Raw genomic sequence first — 21834 nt, forward strand, 5'->3', positions numbered from 1 at the left:
TTGGCTGCTTATATACAGCCACTGACTTGTTTGTGTGTTTATTTGCTTGACTGTTTTTTTAGGGTTAAATACTTTATAATGGCACATATAAAGCCCCTAAAAATACTACCATGAAGTCCTTGAAGTCAGGGGGAGGCGTCTGCACATACGCACACAAAGATATTGATTGAGTAATAAAGTGGCTGAAAGTTTTTCACTTCCCTGCAAGCCTGAATATGCCCATGCTCCTGGAATTTGGCACCATTTGGTTAACAAGAAAACACAGTCTGTGTGTGTGTGTGTGCAGTGCTGCAGAGGGCCGGTGAGCAGTAGGGTATTCAGACACTCCCTTATGAAGGACAGCTCAACCCGCCATCCAATCAGTCACGTCAGCAAGTTATCAGCGCCAATTGAACAGGGTAGGGCATGCCAGGAGGTATGCTACTGCTCAAAGCCTGCCCCAGTTTCACAAAGATAGAAGCAGAAAGGAGGGGGGGGAGAGAGAGAGAGAGAGAGAGAGAGTGAGAGAGAGAGAGAATGGAAGCCTTACACTCTTCTTTATAGTTTGTTTTAGTGTAACTAGGGTTGGCTTTCTGCATTGCATACCGAAATGCTTTTTGCTTTTGAAATACTGGATAATGCAAGTCATGTTAGCAGAGCCCATTTAAGCCTGTGAGAGTGAGTGAAAGAGCAAGATAGCTGGGGGGCGGGGGGCGGGGGCGGGTGAGGAAATACAGGGCCAAAGACAAAGAGAGATGTTTATAACTTCACAACTTCAAGGCCTACTTCTTTTCCTTTTGTCTCATTAAGGGTTTAAGAGGTTAAAACCATAAGGCAACTGCTCTCCCAGGCTTCTTTGTTTTTTTTTTCTCTTCACTACTGAGAAGTAGTTTGTTGCATGCATGGAATGGGGTGTCCAACATGACCCCGTGACTGTGTCTGTTAACCCCCCCACCCCCGCACGCACACACACACTACAGGTGTCAGCATACTACCCCATATGTTTTGAACTGAACGTGTGATGCTCATACTCATCACATCTGATGCTCCTAAAATTACTTCCATGACAAAGGACTCCTGGTCATGCTAGCATGTGACCACAGGTAAAAAATAATCTTTATATTTTTATTATTAATGAGAAGAGTGTTGGCTGCGTCTAAACATTTGAAATACAAAGCTGGAGTTTTGTATTGTTACATATTTTAATATTTGCATTTATATTTGTTAGTAGTTTTTTGTTTCAAAGTTCATCAGCCGTGTATTTTTTTAAACTTGTAAACCATTTTCACTGAAATTAAGTTTCATGCTGAAGACAAAGAAAAATAGCCAACTGCAACGGCTGAAGTTATACAGCGCAGTTCATTCTGTAGGTTCTCCACTGCACCGCAGCTGGTCTTACTGAATATGCCGGGCCGGTGATGTCGGTGAATTGGGAGGAGTCTATTGTGTAGGAAAGGAGCCGGGGAGGGCAGGGCTTTGAGCTTGTCTCACCCCATTCGATCTTTTCAAAGTCGAGTAGATTTGAGAAAAAGAAACAGGTTCCGCCAGAATTCATCTTCGACTAGCAACTGCACCCTTGGGTGGAGTCTTGCTCCGGATCTGGAATGTGGCATACCGCGGTCAGGGACAGTACTGACAGGCAAAAAAGACGGGATTATAAGGGTGAAAATTAACGAAAAGACAGTGAAAGTACTGGATAGTAGAAGCCATCTGAAAGCGTACACCTGACGGTAATCAAAAATTTACGAAACTTATTTGGACATAATGTGCTTTACGTACGGTTGAACATAATAAATAAGTTATCAGAGCCACACTTTACTTACTTTTTATTGGCATTTCTTATTTAACTGTAGGCTATTTATTATCAAGTTTGGTCTGTCACGGAGACCCTGTCATTTGTTGTCTGGCGGATGGTAAATTGTCAAAAATGGGGAATGTTTTGTATCTTTTGTTCAAACCAAAGATTGCTGGCGGCATTTTAAGTATAACTGCCCATTTTCATAACTGTTTTCTAGAAGTTATGTAACAGTTCTCATGACAAACTTGGAAAAAATAAATTTAAAGAAAGGAATAGTAGGCTAGTCATCACTGTCCTTCAACGTCATGGATGTAGCATGTATGGCGATGTGTCTTGTGTCCTGCTGTATATTGCTAAAGGCTAACTTGGCTGCCCGGTCATGTTGTTTGATCATGATGGAAATAATATTAGCATTAACCTGAAAAGTTGCAGTATGCACAGCATTGAAGACGTGCCCCAAATAATGTGGTCAATCTTTTGCTATTTCCAAATTTGTATATTTTAAGTGTTTTCTTAACGAGCTGAAACGTACAGTAGCCTACAATAAAACAAGCGAAATAGTAGCCTACCCCAATGTCGATACTGAGCACAGTACATTACTTCATTTATTTCATCTGGCGAAGAATCTTTATTTCCAGGGATTTTTTTGAATTTTTTTCCAGGGTCCACGGGATGTTGGTACGTTACAGTGTGTCCTAGCTGGCAATTCATAACCTTACCGAATGATCCCTTCTGCAGTGTAAAGAATGTTATAACAAGTTGATAAACTAACATCCAAGCCACGTTATTCTTTCAAACTGCGTGCCTGTGCACAACTTCCTGACGTTTTTTCAACTGTAGTCCCACAATATTTAACTGACCTGAGCCTAGTAGCCTGCTGTTGTTTCTGTCAACAATCTAGGCTCAGGTGTCGTGGCAGCAATCATCAAAATGGGCGCTGTGTTAACGTGGTTTATTTGTTGTTGATATCAAAATCACCGAGTCGCACCGATCATGGTCCGATACTTTCCTGGGATCTGATGTTCCCCTTGGTAGCTAAATCTTCTGATCATTCATTTGCGTGCAAGGCCACGTCCTACACAATGTAGTTCTTTCTCTTTGCTCAATCGTGTTCACTGTGTGCAATTTCCTAATTGCATACAGTAAGTTTGTTAGAGTTCTTTCACGAACGTAAGTCACGGTTTAATTAAAAGACCCTGTTAATTAATATAATTGTGCTGGTCCGGGATGGAGAAAATGAGAGTACATTTGTACAAAATACGTCATCATAATGTCATTTTTGTGCCGCAATGGTTTAATGAATGAAGTCATTAAATAAGTGGCAGCTTCGATGTTGAAATGTACATTGCACCTCAGATAAAAACTTTTACAATTAGAAATGGCGCTAGGCTTTTTCTGCCTGAATACTATGGCGTAGTGTTGTAACTTTGCATTCACAGTATGATATTCGTCTTTATATAGGCCTGCATATTTACTACAAGTATAAATCCAAACGTCCGGTGGTATCAGCGCGGTTATGACCAAAATAATCGTCAATACTGCTATTCAGATATTTTCAGTTGATAATGACAGAGTAATGTGATAGATTTTGTAGCCCATTTAGTTTTTACACATCATCCCAGAGTTTTACCTTGTTCTTGTTGCGACCCTTTAAGGATGTTTTCTTAGCTGGGACATGCTCTTCCTCTCTCAGATTTAAAAGTAAGGAGATTTTTAAGATGTGGTTTATTAAAGTATTAAGTATTTTAGAGAGATTTTATGCATATAAAACGCTTGGTTTCTGAAGCATTTTCTGGCAGTAACAAGGTTTGTGAAAAAGGTTAAGGAACATTGGATGTAGGCTTTGTCCATGTTTAGAGTTTGTGTGTACTGGCTTCTGTACATTTGATTGTTAAGGCGTGCAATGAGTGTAGGCTTTGTCTCGCTGCATGCCATGGTACATCTGCATGGTTGAGGCCTGTATGAGAGAGACAGCTTTGGATTGCATTTGTGTGTGTATGTGCGTGTGCATGTGTGCGTGTGTGTGTGAGTGGAGGTGAGTGAGAGGTAGACCTGGCTATCTATACACACAGGGAACATTCAGACTTTGTTTCATCAATCTTGGTGCCACTTCTCTCTCAATTTAATGAAAGTTTTGAACGGTTCTTTAAATAGAAACAGAAACCAAAGAAAATTGCTTGATTGGGCTGCAACAATTTTTATACACTCTTGTACGGCCAAGTATACTTTGTGTTAATTTTAGTTACGTGCAGTAATATTCCTGTGTTTACACTGTGCATTTACATAGTGCTTAAATACTACTGAGCTCCTATTAGATGTATGTAACAAAAATGAAATAAGATCATACATTTGTCAGGCTTCATACAGTTTTGTCAGAGGAGAAGCCTGGGAGAACCATTAAAGCACCACTACTATCAGAACTAAGAATGCAAATCTCTATTTCAGACCGGATGAGCAGTAGTTCTGAATGAGGTGGCATGCATCAGGTTTTCGGTAAAATAACATTATAGCAGGTGACATGTCTCTGACAAGACAGAAGAGCATATACAACACAAATCACCAAATTCAGATTGTTGTCATGGATGATCAAATCATTAGCAGGGGATGGATTATTATTATTTGAAGGGGGTTCACACTGACTTGTACACATGCGCAGTCATGCACCAACCATCTCCAACGCATTAGTAATGGAAATTTACAAAGCAAAATATGAGCAGCAGCAGCAGTGAACAAACGTATAGATAAAACAAAACTAAGCAAAAATATCTCCTTTAGGGTTATTATCATTATTGTGGTCTCACGTTTAATATACCAATAAACACAAACACATAAATTAAAGCAGGCTTAAATGCAAAAATATGCATTGTTCTACTTGTGAGTTTGTGGTGATGGTTAGCAATGGGGGAAGGGATGAAGCTCGCAAGTTCCAAACTGCAGAATCTCATAATTTATTTCGAGCCAAGCCAATCTGAAAACTAAACCTGCCTGGTTGCCATGGTGTGCAAACCAGTTCAGGAGCATTTTGAATATGACTGGAGACGTCAGTATAGATCTGTACCTTCAGATGCCAACAGCATTGTTCCGTCAGACCAGTTCAGGCCCCAGGTGGTGACAGAGACTGCTAAAGGCAGAGCGGTATTTTGTAAATTGAAAATGAGAGCACTGTACATCTGTCACAGAATGAGGATACCCATGGTCTAATTTCCCCACCAAAATCAGAAAACAAATGAGGAAAGGCAGGGTATGAACGCATATCTGATAGGTATGTGCTACAGTATTTAGTATGCCTAATGCACTGTATATGGAATCTTTTTGAATGCTTTATACTGTCCCTGTGCTATAGTTTCCTGTAGAAGACAATGCTGACAATGCAACCTTTGCTCCTTAGCATAATAGACTAGTGTTTCAAAAACAAACAGTGGTTGTCACAGCAACCTACTCATTTTTTTTTATAATAGTCCCATCCTGTTTGTAGGCTTTTGGCAATGGAGAAAACTTTATTTAATAATTATCCTGAAACGACTTGCTTTGCAGGATGGACAATGCATTTGAATAATGTTCATACATTGGCACCTGATTTCTTTTCTGCTTGTTAACAATCGCTGCCTTTGTTGGCATCTATGTACAGCTGTTCCCTCTTTGATATCATACAAACTGTTTAACCTCCTCTCTTTTTTTTAATTAACATTATGTAAAGGGAACAGCTGTACATAGACGCCAACAAAGGCAGTGTAACTCAGCTGTTGAGGGGTAATCCGTTTTAAATGGGTAAGCATTAAACTCTTGAAAAACAAAAAAGTTCAGTCCTGAGTGACTGCTGACTTGTCCCTGTAGCTCAGGCATCCAGGGTTCCAGCTTCTCCTATCCCGCAATCCGATTATGACCATGTGCAGTGGCAGAACACCACTGGATTTGTCCCATGAGGAGCAGCGTGGGTCTAATCTGGTTCCTCAGGTTACTACTGTTTTAGGCTGTGTTCGAATCAAAACCCAATATTCCGCCCTGTGTACTACTATACTGTGTACTGTTTACTGCATAGTGTTTAGTGCGTGACATGTATTATGCCAAAAAAAATAACAACCACACTGTCGAAGTGCCATAAGACATCCCTCCCTTGCTCACGTGTCGTTGTTGAAGGATATACGTCAATAAAGCTGCACCTCCTTTTTAAATCGAAGCTGTGCGTCATAATTATGGGACCAAAATGTTTGTTTAGTTCCTGAAAAGTATGCTCCCAAATGTACTTGGTGAAAACCTGGAAATAAGTATATCATCTGGGGGTTTTAATATACAACATTTATAGAACATTTCAGCTACTTAACAACTTCCCCATCCAGTGCACTCAACAAGCATACCCAATAGTTTGGAAGGGTGCTGGGTTCATTAAAATTGCTTAGTTTCACTCCCTGTGTTTCTTTCTTGCATCCTTTCCTTGCTCCTTCGCTCCATCCACTGGAGGATGTAGGTGAGATATGAGGATGGTGGAATAAAGGCAACACATATGAGGAAAATGAAAACATCCGTGCTCAGTCAAGTGTTAGTTTGAAGCAATGTCAATTACAGACATGGTAGATGTGGAGAGGTGGATCCACAGATGGATCATTTGTATGTCACAAATTCTGAAAAAAAGACTTCTGCTAAGGTTGCTGTATTCTCACTGAAGCATCCTCTGGGAGCCTCCTTGCTCCTTGCTTCTTGAAGGAGCATGTAATGAATTGGACCATTTTTAAAAGATGGTGGAACGTAATCAATTTCCGGGCCATGTGAGGACCGAGGAGATGAGGAAGGGTGACAACACACCAGGCGCCTGCAGATAGGCTACTTGTCGTCAGCTATGCCTCTGAATGGTGCTAGCCCTCCTGTTGTGCTATGTGGACTCTGGTGTAGTCACTGGCATGCAAGCAGATGCATCAAATAGGCTACATGTATTTGCTTCACCCACAACTCACTTTGAACAGGGTGTGGGGGTAATGGTGATAATTTGTGAGCACAATAAAAAATATTTTAAAATTCTTTCAATTTAAGCGAATGGTTACATTAAAGGTAGATTCTGTCTGCGATTTCTTCCCCATGGGCTGACTATGTTCTGTACCTTGTACAGACAGAACTGAAATCAGTGTTTCTCAGGTAGGAGAGTAGGGTAATGCAAAACAGTGGTTGTCAACAGTGGGCAGGAACCTTGACCTGTTTGTTAAAGTTTGGAGGTTTGAATCTAGGGTGGGGTGCTACTGTTGTACCCTTGAGCAGAGTACTTAATCGGAATTGTTTCAGCAAATATCCAGCCGTGGAAATGACTAATATGTAAACTGTGCCCTTAGGTGTGTACCAGACTAATACATATTTTAACATAATGTGGAAATGCTTGCAGATTGAAAAGTTCAGAGGAGCACGCAAGCCATTTGTGGACTGCCCTCCCCATACAAATATGAACATCTGACTAATCACACCATTGGAAATAGCTGTTGAATTGTGAAGTCAGCCATCATATGCATCTAGTCAGTAGATTTCAGAGGTGACTGAAAATGATCATCTGTAAATAAGAACGAAGCATTAATTTTTTTCATGCTGGATTCTTAAGGTGTCCTTATAATTAATTTTATTATGAAGGAACAGCAACCCATTTACTGTTAAAATTTAGTTAACAGGAGTTCAAGCTCTGGTCCAAGTGATCAAGAGTTCACAATCCAGCCTCATCCCAAATTTTCGATCTTGCATCATGTGGGCATTGCATTCACTGAAATCCCGAGCTATTCTTCCACCATTGTCCATGCCGCTGCTCTTTGTCACTTTTGGTGGGAATTAGAACTAGGCCCAGTTTAGTCTTGAGGGTCCGGTCGTTAGGTCATAGGATTGCAGAAGGAGAGGTTCCACGAATTACGTCTGTACACCCTGTCACAGACTGTGCTGGTTACCGTTGCCTCTATGTCACCAAGCCGAACAAGTGAGGACTTTACGTCCTGCACAGAAACAAAAGGCAGCATGTAGCAACAATGTGGCACGCATGTTCCTTTCCTCAAACTGCTACCACGGCGATGTATATAAACAGACACACATTTCTTTTATTTAATTGCATGATTTATGTGCTTAGCATGTGCGTAGCAAGTTCTCAACCAGAGCCATTGAGGGTACCCCAAAGTTACATTTCCATGCCCCTAATGGGGGATTTGAATCCTGGATGACTGGTTTCTGTGCTCACATGTCAAGCCCTGTGGGATAAAGAAGCTGTGATGGAATCTACCTTGAAGTCAAAGTACAGTGTCAGGCATCAATGGGCAGTATGCCACTGCTTTTGTAAAGCAGAGAGTGAAGGTGATGGAACAATGGTGGTTATCACTAGAGATTAGGAGATTCAATATTGTTATGCATTCAATATCCCAGGAGATATGGTGTTGATCAGTTCTAACCTAAACTGCTTGGCTGGGCTTCTATGAACATCTGTGGAGTTAATCTTAACTCAAGAAACCTTTTGCTCCGACAATAGCCTGATAATTCAGTGAATATTATCTAACTATTGTTATCATGGTCCTGGAAAAAGGAAGGAAGCAGACACCTTTACATTTTGAAAGAGTGATTTATCTATGGGGGATTGATCCATGAGGACATGACACTGAAGATTGATCTGTGAAGGGGTGATACAAAGAGAATAAAACTGACTGTGATATAATGACAAAATGTATTGTTACATTGTGGTCCAATGTGCTTGTTCATTTATAACGCTTTAGGAAACGAAGTGTAATAAGTCATGTTATTGTGTATCGCCTATATTTTTGAGGCAGTTACTCTTGCAGTGAAACTCTCTTTATCTGTGTGGAATTTAGGAATTTAAGTCCCAGGGTAAAGGTGGCCGACTTCTTCAAATACCTAATGTTTCTTATCCAGTGAGCAGTGTCTGTGCTGGCACGCTGATGTCAGGGGCCATAACAGACTCCATTAAAGCAGTGTATAATAACCAGATAGACATTTGCAGAGCTTCTTCTCTCTCCCTAGAAGTTTAAATATTGTGGTACACCAAGAATACAATGAAGCTAGTCAATGTAGACAAAACCAGGTCTGCATTTCCACATAACATTTCCTGCATATCCATTTCCACAGATTGGGAGTACAGGGATGTGCAGTATTCTGCTGCTAGTGACTAAGAAGTCTACCAGGGCCTTCCAGTCTTTCCCTGAACCCAGCAGTGTGGTCAACGCCTGGACTGATCCAATCAAATTTGGGAAGAGTTTAGAATTTTTCTGGAAAATACTGTAAATGTCCACGTACTTGTCCCCGATTGCCCTGGGTTTTGTTTACGAGGCGTGTCAGAGTCAAAACCCGGGCTTAAGGTGTCCTTTGGCTCTCAGTAGGAAGGACGAGGTGGATCATGCAAGTGAGAGGTGCAGCAGGCTGTCTCTGTGTTGTGTGCTTTCTGAGGTATGAGGGAAATATCATTGTTGGCAGTTGGGTGTTGTAGCTTCCAGGGCCAAGTCCCAACTCTGCCCATAAACGCAACAAGTCTGTGCGTGCGTGCAACTGCAGTTGAGTTTCAGCTCAGTCAACCCGCCAGATCTCTTAGTAACGCTGCACTGTGTGTGTGTGTGTGTGTGTCTGTGCTGGTGTGTGTGATCACTGATAGCACAGACTCTCAGATAAGGACAGGTTTATCCACAGTGGTTTCAGGTTGGGAAAGTGGGTCTGTCAGCACACTGATAGAGACCAATGGGACCAGCTATGCTTTCCCCTGAAGAAGTCACAACTGGACCTTACCCATTTCACATCAATCACATATGTACACTCACAATCAAAAGTCACAGGTACAATGTGGGGAAAAAAACATACGACATATGAACTGACTATTTTGAATGGGAGTAGATATAGCCTAGTTGCTATATTTAAAGGAGTTGGGCAAGGAATGTGTCAGCCTTAAAAGGATAGTTCATTTTCTGGGAATTTCTGACATTTTTAGTGTGACAGTTTTTGCATGTGAGGAAGGATATTTTTGGTAAAAACAAAACTTCTTATGACTTGCAGGCCTTTAATACCTGCTATGCAGGCATTAGAAAGTTCACAGTCTAAAACAAAAAGTAAAAATATACTAAGGCAAAAGTAACTCCAAAACAGTGTGTACAGTGATGTTATGCTTCCTGATGTTGTATGTACATTACCTGATTATCATTCTGATATGTTTGATCTTATTTTCAGTTGGACCAATTTGCTATGGCACATTCAACGTCAGACTGCTGTGCTCAAAGACAGAAGTAACACGTGATATAAAAATGGATATTGATATTTATAATTGTGAATAAAAGCTATATACGCTGGATCAGCGTAAAGTTGCGTGGACCAAGCCCTCGTAAAAAGTGTGATACAAATAAATTTGCACTCAATTAAATATAATAATCTGTTCATCGGTACATCCTCTGGTAACATAATGTTGCTGTACGAGCTGCTTTGGAGTTATTTTAAGTGTATTTTCTTGCTTTAGACTAATGTAATGCCATTGTAATGTATCCTTCAAACACACACAAAAACTGTCTGGGTCAACTAGGTTAGTTCAGTTGTCTCCCTTTTCATTTTTTTTATTAGCTGACAGTTATGCATGCAATGTCAGGGATAAATCATGCAGTGTTGGTGTTTATTATTTTGTAAATAATTTAGCATGTATGTTTCTGTGCCAATTATTCAAACACTAATATATGACCCTTTGTACTAAATTACATATCTGCTATTTATACATAACCATTTATAACAAACATAATTATCAGCAGAATGTAGAATCACATACTTCTTGTTCTGTAGTTTAAATAATATAAATACTGTATATATGAACTAACAAGCTCCTTGTTTCTGTGTACAACAGAAGTATCCCCACATGGGAGGTGGAGTTGCTTCTGGTTGTACAAGTAGATTTCCTTAATAACAGCACAAGTCCATTGCCCCATCATGTCAAATATATACTGGGCACATATGGAACAAATTCTTATCAAGTTAGATTAGTGAAAGTTAAGGAGCTCATCTCTAGTGAAACACAAAGGAGATTCCAGAGTTGATGTGAAATGTCCAAATATAGACAATATGCTGCACAGATCTTTCCATGTGGAGTCCATTTACAGCACACCCCTCTACACACATTTTTAGAGAAGGACTCAAAATAACTAAGTTAGGGTTACGTATCATTTAGCCTAGATTTTATTGATTCCGGTTACCATTCCGAATCTGCTTATTGAGTCCAGTTCTTATTGAATCCTGGTTCCGATTCTTGTCATATTGTGTGAGTAGGAAAAGAAACCAAAAGGTCTTGTATTCAAAACCACCTTTATTTTCAGCAGATTTAGGCTGTCATAAAAAGTAAACGGTCATTCAGGTAATAAAGTAAAATAGTGCATAACGTATCACACAATGAAGGCCACGCTCACACGGGGGAAAACAACCTGTAAAGCTCCATAGAATTATTATTAGCAGTCAGTTCATTATCAAGATCATAAAATGCCGAAATGTCATTTTTTGTAGGGCTGTAGAAAGACAAGAACCCAGATCTAAAGGTTTCCATGCTCCTGTGCAAAAAGCTGCGTTTTATTTACTACAAATATAGTTGTGGCTTGATTCGGGATCCCAGAGTTTTCCAGCTTTCCCCTCAGGTCTAATGACCTGAATCCCCTTTTTTCTCCCCATTGGCTCAGTCTTTTTGCACAGAAAGGTATAAAACTTAGAATCAGAGTTCTTGGCTTGTTATTTGAACCTGCCACCATACAACATTTCAGAATTTTTATAATCTTGATCATCCACTGACTAGTAACTATATGAAGCGCCACGGATTGTTTTCCCCCTGTTGTGTGGGTGTGGCCTATTACAGGCGTGTTGATGCATAAGTATTGTTTCCAGGGACATAGACGTAAGCGCAACAGGTCCTGGCAGTTGATTAAAATTCTTTGCATTTCACTCATCGCGCATTCCATTGAAAATAGCTACATTGTAGGGATTCGAAGTGTGTTTGAAATCCACATTTCTTAACAAATTCCTGGTTCTTTTTTGGAACTAGCTCTCGATACCCACCCTAAAAACTGTGTTCTAAAACAGGGGTTTTTAAACTTTTCTTATCCAAGGGACCTCCCCCCCCACCCACCCACCCCAGCTCAAAGGCATCCAGGGGACCATAAGTTTAAAAGGGTTATATACATATATGTATATATATATATATATATATGCATATATAATGTGTGTGTGTGTGTGTGTGTATATGTATATATATATATATTAGGTTCTATATTTTCTGATGTTTTCCCAAATCTATGTATTGTCATTACATATCAGGTTTGGCCAGGGATACCCTACAGTACAACCAAGGACCCCCAGGGGTCCCCCTGTTGAAAATCCGGGTTCTAAGATCTTCTAATCATAAGCTCATAAGCCGCCAACCACTTTTCAGATCACAATGGCTATAATAGGGATTTCCCACCCTTTTGTAGCTTATGCTTCTTTTTCTGTTTTCCAGATTGAGACCACCCCCCCTCCCCCTTCTCCAATTTCCCCCCTCCCCCCCACCCAGGTCCAGTGATGGCCCATCGTTCTCAGAGCTCCTCACTGGGGGACAACCCCCTCGACCCCAACTATTTGCCCCCCCACTATCGAGAGGAGTACCGAATGGCCATCGATGCACTAGTGGAAGATGGCATGGACGGTTATTGTGGGCTTCTTCAGAAAGTGGGTGTGGTTGATTTCCTGTCCCACTCAGAGATTGAACATATCAAGTCTACAGTGCAGGCTCCAACCTGCAGTTCTCAGCCAGACCTACCCTACCAGGAGACAGATGCCGATGGGTCATCTGACACTTATTGGCCAGTACATTCTGACCTAGAAGCACCAGGCCTGGACCTTGGTTGGCCTAACCTCGCTCACGGCTTCATTGGCCCCACAGAGGTCACAACACTGGTCAACCCCTCAGACCCAGAAACACCAAGTATCAAAGAGCATGTCCGTCGGCTCATCAAGAATGCTCAGCAGGTAAGGAATGACTGTCCAGTCTGCACACAGAATTCTCCTCCTGTAGGGCTAGGGTGTTTGGAAATAGAATCAACTTGCTGTCACGCCCCTGTGGTTAAACCCTGTTGGGACTAGGTGTGAAACTGAATAGTGATCTAATTGAACCACCCTCACTTTGAAAGTATGTCTGAATCTAATTTAGGACTTGAGAGATGGGCATTAATCTGTCACAAAACGGTTCTCTTAAACCTGGCAAAGCTATTGCTATTTGGTAAAGTTATTAATGGCTATAATAATGTTATGATTATGTATTAAGGCAGGTGTAATCATTCTTTATGAAAAGTAAACAACATGTGATTAATGTTGAATTTGAATGCTGTACATTATCAAATTGTAGTACTACTGTATATTCAATGCGAGGGCCTTTGCATGGGTTTGTTGAAACTCAAACTTATACCTATTTATTAGCATGAATGCAGTTTTGCAGACTAAATGGTCATTTTGAAATAGTGACCATTGCCCAATTTAGCTAGCAGGATAGCCAAGTTTTTGAAAACTGTAGAAAGAGTAGCATGCTTGTCAGCTAGTTACCTCAGTCTTTTGCACATTGCTCTTTGAAATAAGAAGATTAGTTATTGACAGCTGCTAATATATTAGTTTGAAACCTGACTGGCTGAATTGGTGTTTCAGGTCATTGCCTTGGTGATGGATATGTTCACAGACGTTGACATCTTCTCAGATCTCCTGAATGCAACTGCACGGCACGTTCCTGTCTACATCCTGCTGGATGAACAGAATGCCCACCATTTTGTTGCCATGGTCAATAACTGCAAAGTGAACCTAGATATGTTCAATGTAAGTTTTTGCACTTCCAAAAAAACAGTCCTCACTAGTGGGTGAGAGGAATGACAAAATGAATAGAAGCTCAATTTTGTTTATTAAATAAATCTCAATTTTCAAAAACATTTTCACAGGGCTCTACACTAACATTTTTTTCCAAGGAGCACAAGTGCTCCTAAGTTAATTCTCCTAAAATGTGAGCACTGTAGAGCCCAGTTTCAGCGGTTGCTTGGTGATGCATCCTGTTAAGGCTCTGGTGTTGCCTTGGGATGGGATTATGGGAGGGTTTCAGTTTTCAGCAATGTAATGGAATGCAGCATCTCATTGTGCACCAGTGACCCCTGCTGGTGATTTGGGTTGTCTGTTGAGCAGCACATTGTGTGTCTTATGTCTGTGCAAGCTCATCGTGTGAACTGCATTGTATTAAGAACCAGTGACTGACATTACATGCTTGTCTGCGCCCTCCTAAAGCTGAACTTGCAATGAGAATTGCAGCACAAATACAGTCTGATAAGGCATTCCAAACTGGGAAGAAAATTGGAATATTTTTTAAAATTTCAGAAAAAGGTGCAATGCATTCAATTATGTGATCTTTCTGACTGTAACACCAGGTCTTGACCACAGTGTAAAAAACAGAGATTCATGGACAGGATGTTGGGATCCTTAGGTGACTTACATGCATCATATTAAATGACTCTGGTTATTCAACAGTCAGTTCTCAATAGTTATTTAAAGGTGTACTACGCAGGATTTTTACCTTGAAAATATTCTAAAATAATCATGCTATGGCATATCTATGATGCACTGGAAATTTTTGTCTTTACGCACTTTCACCAAATTTGTGCACTTCTACCTGTATTTGTTATTCTAAAACGTGTTTGGGACGTCTCTGGGCATGGAATTCTTTTCTGAGTGGGGAGGGGTGGGTGTGGCTACAAAACATGTGGCTTGGGATCATATTTCAGCAGAGCATTTGTTACTACAGTGAAGCAAAAAGGCAAGCTGACAGGACTCATTTAAGAACTAGAGTTAACCTTCGAATTGCATTGACTCTGTGACGTAAATTGAAGTTCACCAATTGGACCTGCAAGTAACTTTCCCTGCTGTGTGAACCTAGCAACAACATTCGCTAGGGTCTGAAATTTTCAATATAAAAGTCCCAACAATAAAACCACTTTTATGTTCAACATAATGGAATTAATTAAGCTATACTTTCAACATAATGGAATTAATTTAGCTATAATCAAATCTGCCTTCTTACTATTGCTCGCAGTCACTGATTTCACGGTACTTACGTTACCTCTAGCTCTCCAGCTAGCTACCTTACGTGGAGTACTTGGGATGAGTTGGCGCGGTTGATGTTGGAGGAGGAGACTTCTTTGGTCGTAAACACAAGACCAAGGCTTAAAATCATTCATAGTTTACTTTTAATCATAGATTACTCCTCAAGGATAACTGTGGGATGGGTAATAGATTTCAAAGAAATCTGTCTATAAAGTATAATCTAATCATATATGATGTTTGTGATTGCAGTTGATGCGTGTCCGGACTGTCGCAGGCACCACCTATTTTTGCCGCACAGGGAAGTCGTTCAAGGGTCAGGTGATGGACCGCTTTCTGTTGACAGACTGCAGAGCTGTGCTCAGTGGTAACTACAGGTAAGGGGCTTCCCCATACACCTCAACCTTTGTGACATCATAGATCTTGTTCCACAAATTAAGTTTGTACCACAAATTTGGGAAAGTTAGTCAAAGAAGCCCTGCATTTGCATTCTATTTTAAAAAATTGTTTTGTATTGTGGCATGTGCACATAGTTGTCCGAGAGCTATTTAGCATCTTACATCATGATGACAGCATCAGTATTTTATTAAATTATGCACTGCATTGCAAGTGATACAACTATTTTCTTTTCCTCATTACCACATTTTCCCAGACTTTAGTTCTTGCAATAAGAAAGAAATGCATAAGAAAGAAATTCATGATGGGGGTCTTTTTCAAAATTGATATTGAAACCAGGCATTTTCAAATATCCAACAACTAACAATTTTGTTATCATTTCTGTCTCCAAATCCTTATTTCAAGCTATTTCTGTTTGATCATCATCATTCATATTTTCCTCACAGTTTGAAACTTATTGTTTGTCACTGTTTGTAAATTAGTGCTATTTTTCATTCTTGGCCCTTTCTGCATGTGTAATTTAACTCCTTACACTTTCTCTATCAGTATTACATTTTCTCATTCCATTTTCCTATCTTCAGTTCCCTCTTTCTTATTCTGTATGTACTTCAGTTTTATGTATTTCTGTAAATTTATTCGTGTGTTTCTTTGCCTGCAGTTTTATGTGGTCTTTTGAGAAGATCCACCGCTGTATTGCACACTTGTTCCATGGGGAGCTAGTCACCACATTTGATGAGGAGTTCCGGATCCTGTTCGCCCAATCTGAACCACTGGTTATGGAGAATGCCTTGGTTCCGTTGGGCTCCAGGGATGGTAACAACTTCATCAGTGGCCAATTTGCCACGAAGAGGAGCCAGTCCTTCAGGCACCCTCAAGGGTCCCTCCGTGATTTGTCAGGGTACTCCTTTGGAGACTGGATAGACACAGATCGAAACATGCACCCATTCAGAAGAGATGACTCCTTTCGCCATAGCGTAGAGCCCAGTCATATGCAGTTTGCTAATAACAAATTCTTAGCCCAGCAATTTAGAATGGAGAGACCTTACATTGACCAGTCCAGGCCCATGACAGCTTCGAGGCAGATTCAGGACAATGCCTACAAAAGACATAGCTATGCAGAGGGGACACTTGAGAGCTACTCTTCTGCACGACAGTTCATGAAGAACCGTGTCATGAACAACTTGGATGAGATGGACAGTCACGGCAGCTATCTCCAGAAGGAGCAACATCTTTACCAGGGAGGAGGGTCTGCATCAGGGCAAGGCCTCTACAACAAAATGAAGAGTCAGAGTTACCACCAGCCAGATGAGTACTCTGACTCAGGGTACTTACTTGAGGGGGACCCACCAGGCACCTACACACGTGCAGTGGATTACTTATCTTCAGGTTCCTCCAAAGAAATCAAACAGAACCTAGGAGAAGCAGGGCGGTACAGTCAGACAAATACAAAACGGTCAAGTGTTGGCCAGCCGTATGCCTGCCAGAGCTCCCCCACGCAATTGCATCCACCAGAAAACAAACGGCTTTGCAGTGCAGATGATTCTGAACGGCAGCAGCAGGACCCCAGTGTTAAGGAGGGCCTGCGAAGCTGGAGGATCAACTCTTTCCTTAGCAACATTGAGGATTCAGGAGAGGAGGGCTTACCACAGCCTATGGGGCCGGATGCCTTTGATGAACCACCCCAGCCCCCAGAAGGGAAGTTATATGGTCCAGAAGCCTCAGTGCCCAGGTTCAGCACCAGAGATCATCCAAAGGTTCCCACTAAGCCGGAGCTGCTTCCACGCTTTGGCAAGCCTGTCCTACCCAGGGCACCAAAAGAACCACCACCTCGGGATCTAGGCACTTCTGGGTCATCATCTACAACAGAAGGAGACAAAGTGGAGGATGCAGAGATCAGTGATCCCAGAGAAATCACCCTCACCAAGCACGAGTCTTTCCGCAGCAGGGTGAATCCCATGTTGCTAAGAAGCTCAAGGCTGAGGTCCTCCTTGATCTTCAGTTCCTCCAAGCTGGAAGAGCACAGCTCTGTACTAATGAAATCAGGCAATAATGAAGAGGACAGTGATCGCACAAAAACATCCTCCATTGTTGCTCAGATTTTGGAGAAGAGAAGATCTCTGTCAAGAGAGCCATATGATTGGCGCAAACAAAAGATGACGGACATACAAGACACTTCCCATGCTGAGGTGCCTGAGTCAGAGGAACCCAATAAAGTTATAGAAAGTAGTAAAGCGAATCCAAATGAGCATGCACTAGAGGGAAAACCCAAGGTCACAGAACCAGTGGACACTCCCACACCTACAACAAGCATTGCAACCCCCTCTAGGAAGATGAGTGACCCAGAAAGCAGGCTCTCATATTTTAAAGACCAGATAGCTAAACAAAAGGCTTCAAGAATGGCAATTGAGTCTTCTGTAAGGAGTCCAGAGCCCCATACTAAAAAGCCTGACCCTTTCGATACTCCACCCGACAAAACCCTTGAAAAGCCAGCCATTTCCATCACACCAGCAGAACCCATTTTAGAGCCAGAGGTACCAACTAAAACACCAGTGCCAGTGGCTAAAACATCATTAGTCACAGTAAAACCATATGAACCAGAACCAGCAGAAAAGATTTCATCAGAAAATGCTATCAAACCTGTTACTGATGTAATGAAAAAAGAGGTTACGAAGTCACTGAAGCCATTTCCCTCGCCAAAGGCATTCAAAAAGGAAATGTTGAAACCTTTCAAGAGTACTCATTCCCGTCATGTCTCCTGCGGAGAAGAGGTTTTCACAGATGCCACTGATGCTGAGAAGAGTGAGTTGAAGAAGTCTCGCAGTCACAGCTCATCTGGCTTGGGCCGCATTGAGATTGGGGAAAAGCATCTTAAGAAACATGGTTCCAGTACCTCTCTCAACTTAGTGGATGGGGAAGGCAAGGCTTTGGAGTTTCTCAAAAAGCAAACTCAAAGACTCAAGGGATTCCTTGGAACAAAGGGAGACAAAAAAGCAGCAGGGGCAGCATCTACTGATGAAAAGACTAATGCACAGATGAGCACAGTCCCCGAGGTGTCAGAGGAGCCTGCTCCCAAGGCTCATGGGGGACCCCAAAGTCCCACTCGATATCAGTCGTCCACCTCTAATGTGCTTTACAGCAGCAACCTCCGGGATGACACCAAGGTCATTTTGGAACAGATCTCTGCTAATAGCCAGAAAAACAGAATAGAAATGGCCAAGCAGGCAGAGGAGTCTAAACAGGGGGGCGACACGGACAGGAAAGTGATTGGCAAGGAGACTGAGCCTTCCACTGTGTACCACGGCAGGAAGTTGTTCCAGCGTGCTCCCAGTAGCAATACACAGGAGCGGGACAGTTTGCTGAAGAGGATTGAAAGTTTGCGCAAAGAGAAGAAAGTCTACAGCCGCTTTGAGGTATTCTACAGGGGAAAGGAGGACCACTCCAAAAACACTTTGGGGAAAAAGTTAGATGAGAAAGCAAGCCCTAAACTATGTGTCTTCAAAGTCATAAGATAGAGCATTAGATGATTGGCAGAAGTATTTGCCAAAATTAAGAAAATAATTTGGTTAAGACAGCATTTTAAGCTTATAATGCTGGTAAATGTGAAATTGTATTTACAGGAAAGTTATTATACAGTATTATTCAGGTTTTAGTCCCTACTTCGCAAACTGTTTTGAAATTTAATGTAAGGAATGCATTATCCACATTGCAATATTCGGTACATGTAATGCTAGGTAATGAATATAGACATCATACATATACTCATATGCATTTGTCAAAAATATAGCACAAAAATATAGCATCATAGCACATGTCAAAAATAATCTTTTTATTCATGTAAATCACTGAATGTATTTTTCAATAATGAATTAACAGGTCTTTGCTTAAACATTGTTTTACCACTTACCTCCATGTGAAGTAAAGAGTAGTAATCTGCATGATCTCCAAAGTGTAGACCTGCTTAATCCTCTGTCTGTTGCTCTATTGTGTTTACAGATGGGGAATAACCTTGGATAACAAAGAATGAGGAAGGCTCTCCGCGCTTCTGAAAAGACAGCCCTTCTATGGCTCCACCTGCACTGATGTGTTAATGGCAAGAATGTCATTTTCATCCTTCGAAATAGCCTGTGCTCTTAATCACATCACCATCTTAAAGACATCACTGGGAAGTTAGAATTTATGGATTTGTGTGAGGACTGCCAAGGTGAATCCGTTCCACACACCTGTGGTGTTAGGAAATGCTGTTTTGTGAAAAGAATATGAACAAGGCCTCATCTACACAGTGTACGTATATTTGAAAGCTGCTGCACAGGCACAACCGGGGAATTTTCCCCTCCCAAAGCTTTCACTTTTCCTGAATTTTATGGATTACAATTTAACCTTTCTCTACCATAGTTCATTTTCAACCTGCCAGCACACCTACTGCCTCCTTCTAAAGTCTGTTGTTGATATCAACAGAGACACCAACAATGTAATGAACCATGAAGAGTGTGGGTGCATGTGCATGCACAACAGATGGATGACACTAACAGTTACCATGACCTAATATTGAGCTGTGCTTACCAAAAGCAACTGAACAAGCACCAGTCAGCAGACAGGCCTGCTAAAGTGGAAAGACATGGCAATTCCCACACCTTCGCATTTTAAAATAGTGCCACTGAGCTGCTACAGCCCAGGAACATGAACCCAAGGACCAATATTCCTGCCAAGAGCCTGCCAGCAGGGGTGTAGCACTAAATTCTGGGCCCTGTGAATATGCCGTCTTGGTGGGCCCCCTTAAAATTGTAGACCTTAGCAAACTTTTTAGTCCAGGCCTTTTGAGGTAGTCAGTTCCACCAGTTCCACTATTCCCACCACTGTGACCCCCCTGACGGTCAGTTCCCTCTATGGAGTTAATCTGATCTTGGAGCACAGAAGGACCTTGAGAGAAGATTGTTGGAGGCAAATAAAAATATGAAGACTGAATAATAAAGATGGACAAGAAAAACAGATTGAATGAGAAATGAGAAAAAGAAAGGAAGGGGTAACAAAATATAAAGAGGGGACATGAAAGTGAATTGCAAATGGAACTTTGTTGCATAAAACTGAGTATAATTTGAAAGGTCTTTATTAGGCTTAGTTAAACTGAAAACATTCACACAAGCTCAGGCTCAAACAATTAATACCCATACAGCATGTGATGAGGAGTACATACTTAATTTGAGATGACTCAGGGAACATGAGCAAGAATGCTGCCAGACAATCTATGAACCTGTTTTTGGCTATTTGGCATGCAATAGTAAGCAAGTCACTTACATTTGAACCATTTATCATTCAATTTTTACGTATGCTTAAAAAGTGAATATAAAAAGTTTTCCATGTCTACGCACAAAAAATTTACATTTAAGATTACTCATTAAAGAAACTAACTTTTTTTTGGGATTTGTAAATGAGTAAAATGTAAGAATTTAAATATCCCCTTCTAGTAAATTGGTGGAGACTCACAGAGACTACAATGCTATTACAACAAAGTGCCTTTAATATGTGTTATAATTTGTGTGCATACCTTACGCTCTTGTGGAAATAACTGGATTATGGGAATTCTGCACTTTGGGAAGGGGCTTTCTTTCACAGCAGGCTTTTTTTTTGAGAGTTTATTGTATTTTTACTGTAATCTATTTCTACACATTTTTGAAATGTTAAATCATCATGTGCCTCTGCCTACATGAAGCAGTTATTGGAACATGCCCATTAAGAAACCTAAGTGATTTAAATACATCCCCTTAACAAATGGGCTGGTACAGAAGAATGTTTGACATTTGTTGTGTAGCAGAGAGAACCTTAATTTTGCTCTTCCAACTGATTGTATTTCAGATGTGACATCTCTCTACCTTGAGGCAGTCACACTAGTGTCCTTTTCCATGGTATGTGTGCATATGGCACCTCAAAAAAATACACAGTGTACCCATACCATACATGACCCCTCAGTGACCAAAAGCCCATTATTAAAACATCAAAGCAATACTTAAATTGGTGGTGTCTGATGTTCTGTTAGTAATACTGGCTTAGGATAATAAACTATTTCTAAACAGTAAATACTGCCATATATATTTTGCAATATACTACACTTTTGCATAAGTAGTATATCAGAGATCATCTCCAATAAATGCATTCATATCTGTTTCGTAATCACTTAATCTCAGTTCTCCATTAGCATACAACACTGTCTTAAAAAGAGAAACATGAGTTATTTTGACATTCTACATGCAGTGGTCAGGAAATGCAGCATTTATTTCTGGAACATCTGTCAGTCCCTTTTGTCCGTTAGGCCAATTTATCATATGTGGGTGGCTCTGCAGTTGATGGGAGTATCAAAAATAATATCTTTAATTTACAAATGTTTTTGTGAAATGGCCAAATGAATAGTTATATTAAAAGTGTCAAATCTAACATCTGTAGCCACTGAGGCCACCTGTCACTGCATGATCAGCGTGGACACAATGAACAACTCAACTTTTCTGTCTCAACATGTAATAAATTGTATTTGCAAGATCAAAGCGTACCTTATGAATTATTTCAGCAACATTTTGGTAAATCTCATTTTTATA

At 40.9% G+C, this 21834-nt stretch overlaps 1 protein-coding gene across 1 annotated transcript; it reads left to right on the top strand.

The window, feature by feature from the left end:
- Positions 1-1465: 1465 nt before the first annotated feature.
- Positions 1466-21783, top strand: fam83hb (family with sequence similarity 83 member Hb). Its single transcript, XM_064347123.1, has 6 exons — positions 1466-1709; positions 12246-12754; positions 13424-13588; positions 15107-15231; positions 15909-18660; positions 19244-21783. Exons 2-6 carry the CDS (start codon positions 12308-12310, stop codon positions 19262-19264), a joined length of 3510 nt encoding a protein of 1169 aa, XP_064203193.1. The 5' UTR covers positions 1466-1709; positions 12246-12307; the 3' UTR covers positions 19265-21783.
- The last annotated feature ends 51 nt before the right edge of the window (positions 21784-21834 follow it).

This window comes from Anguilla rostrata, chromosome 8, assembly GCF_018555375.3.
Source record: "Anguilla rostrata isolate EN2019 chromosome 8, ASM1855537v3, whole genome shotgun sequence".
NCBI classification, from domain to species: Eukaryota; Metazoa; Chordata; class Actinopteri; order Anguilliformes; family Anguillidae; genus Anguilla; species Anguilla rostrata.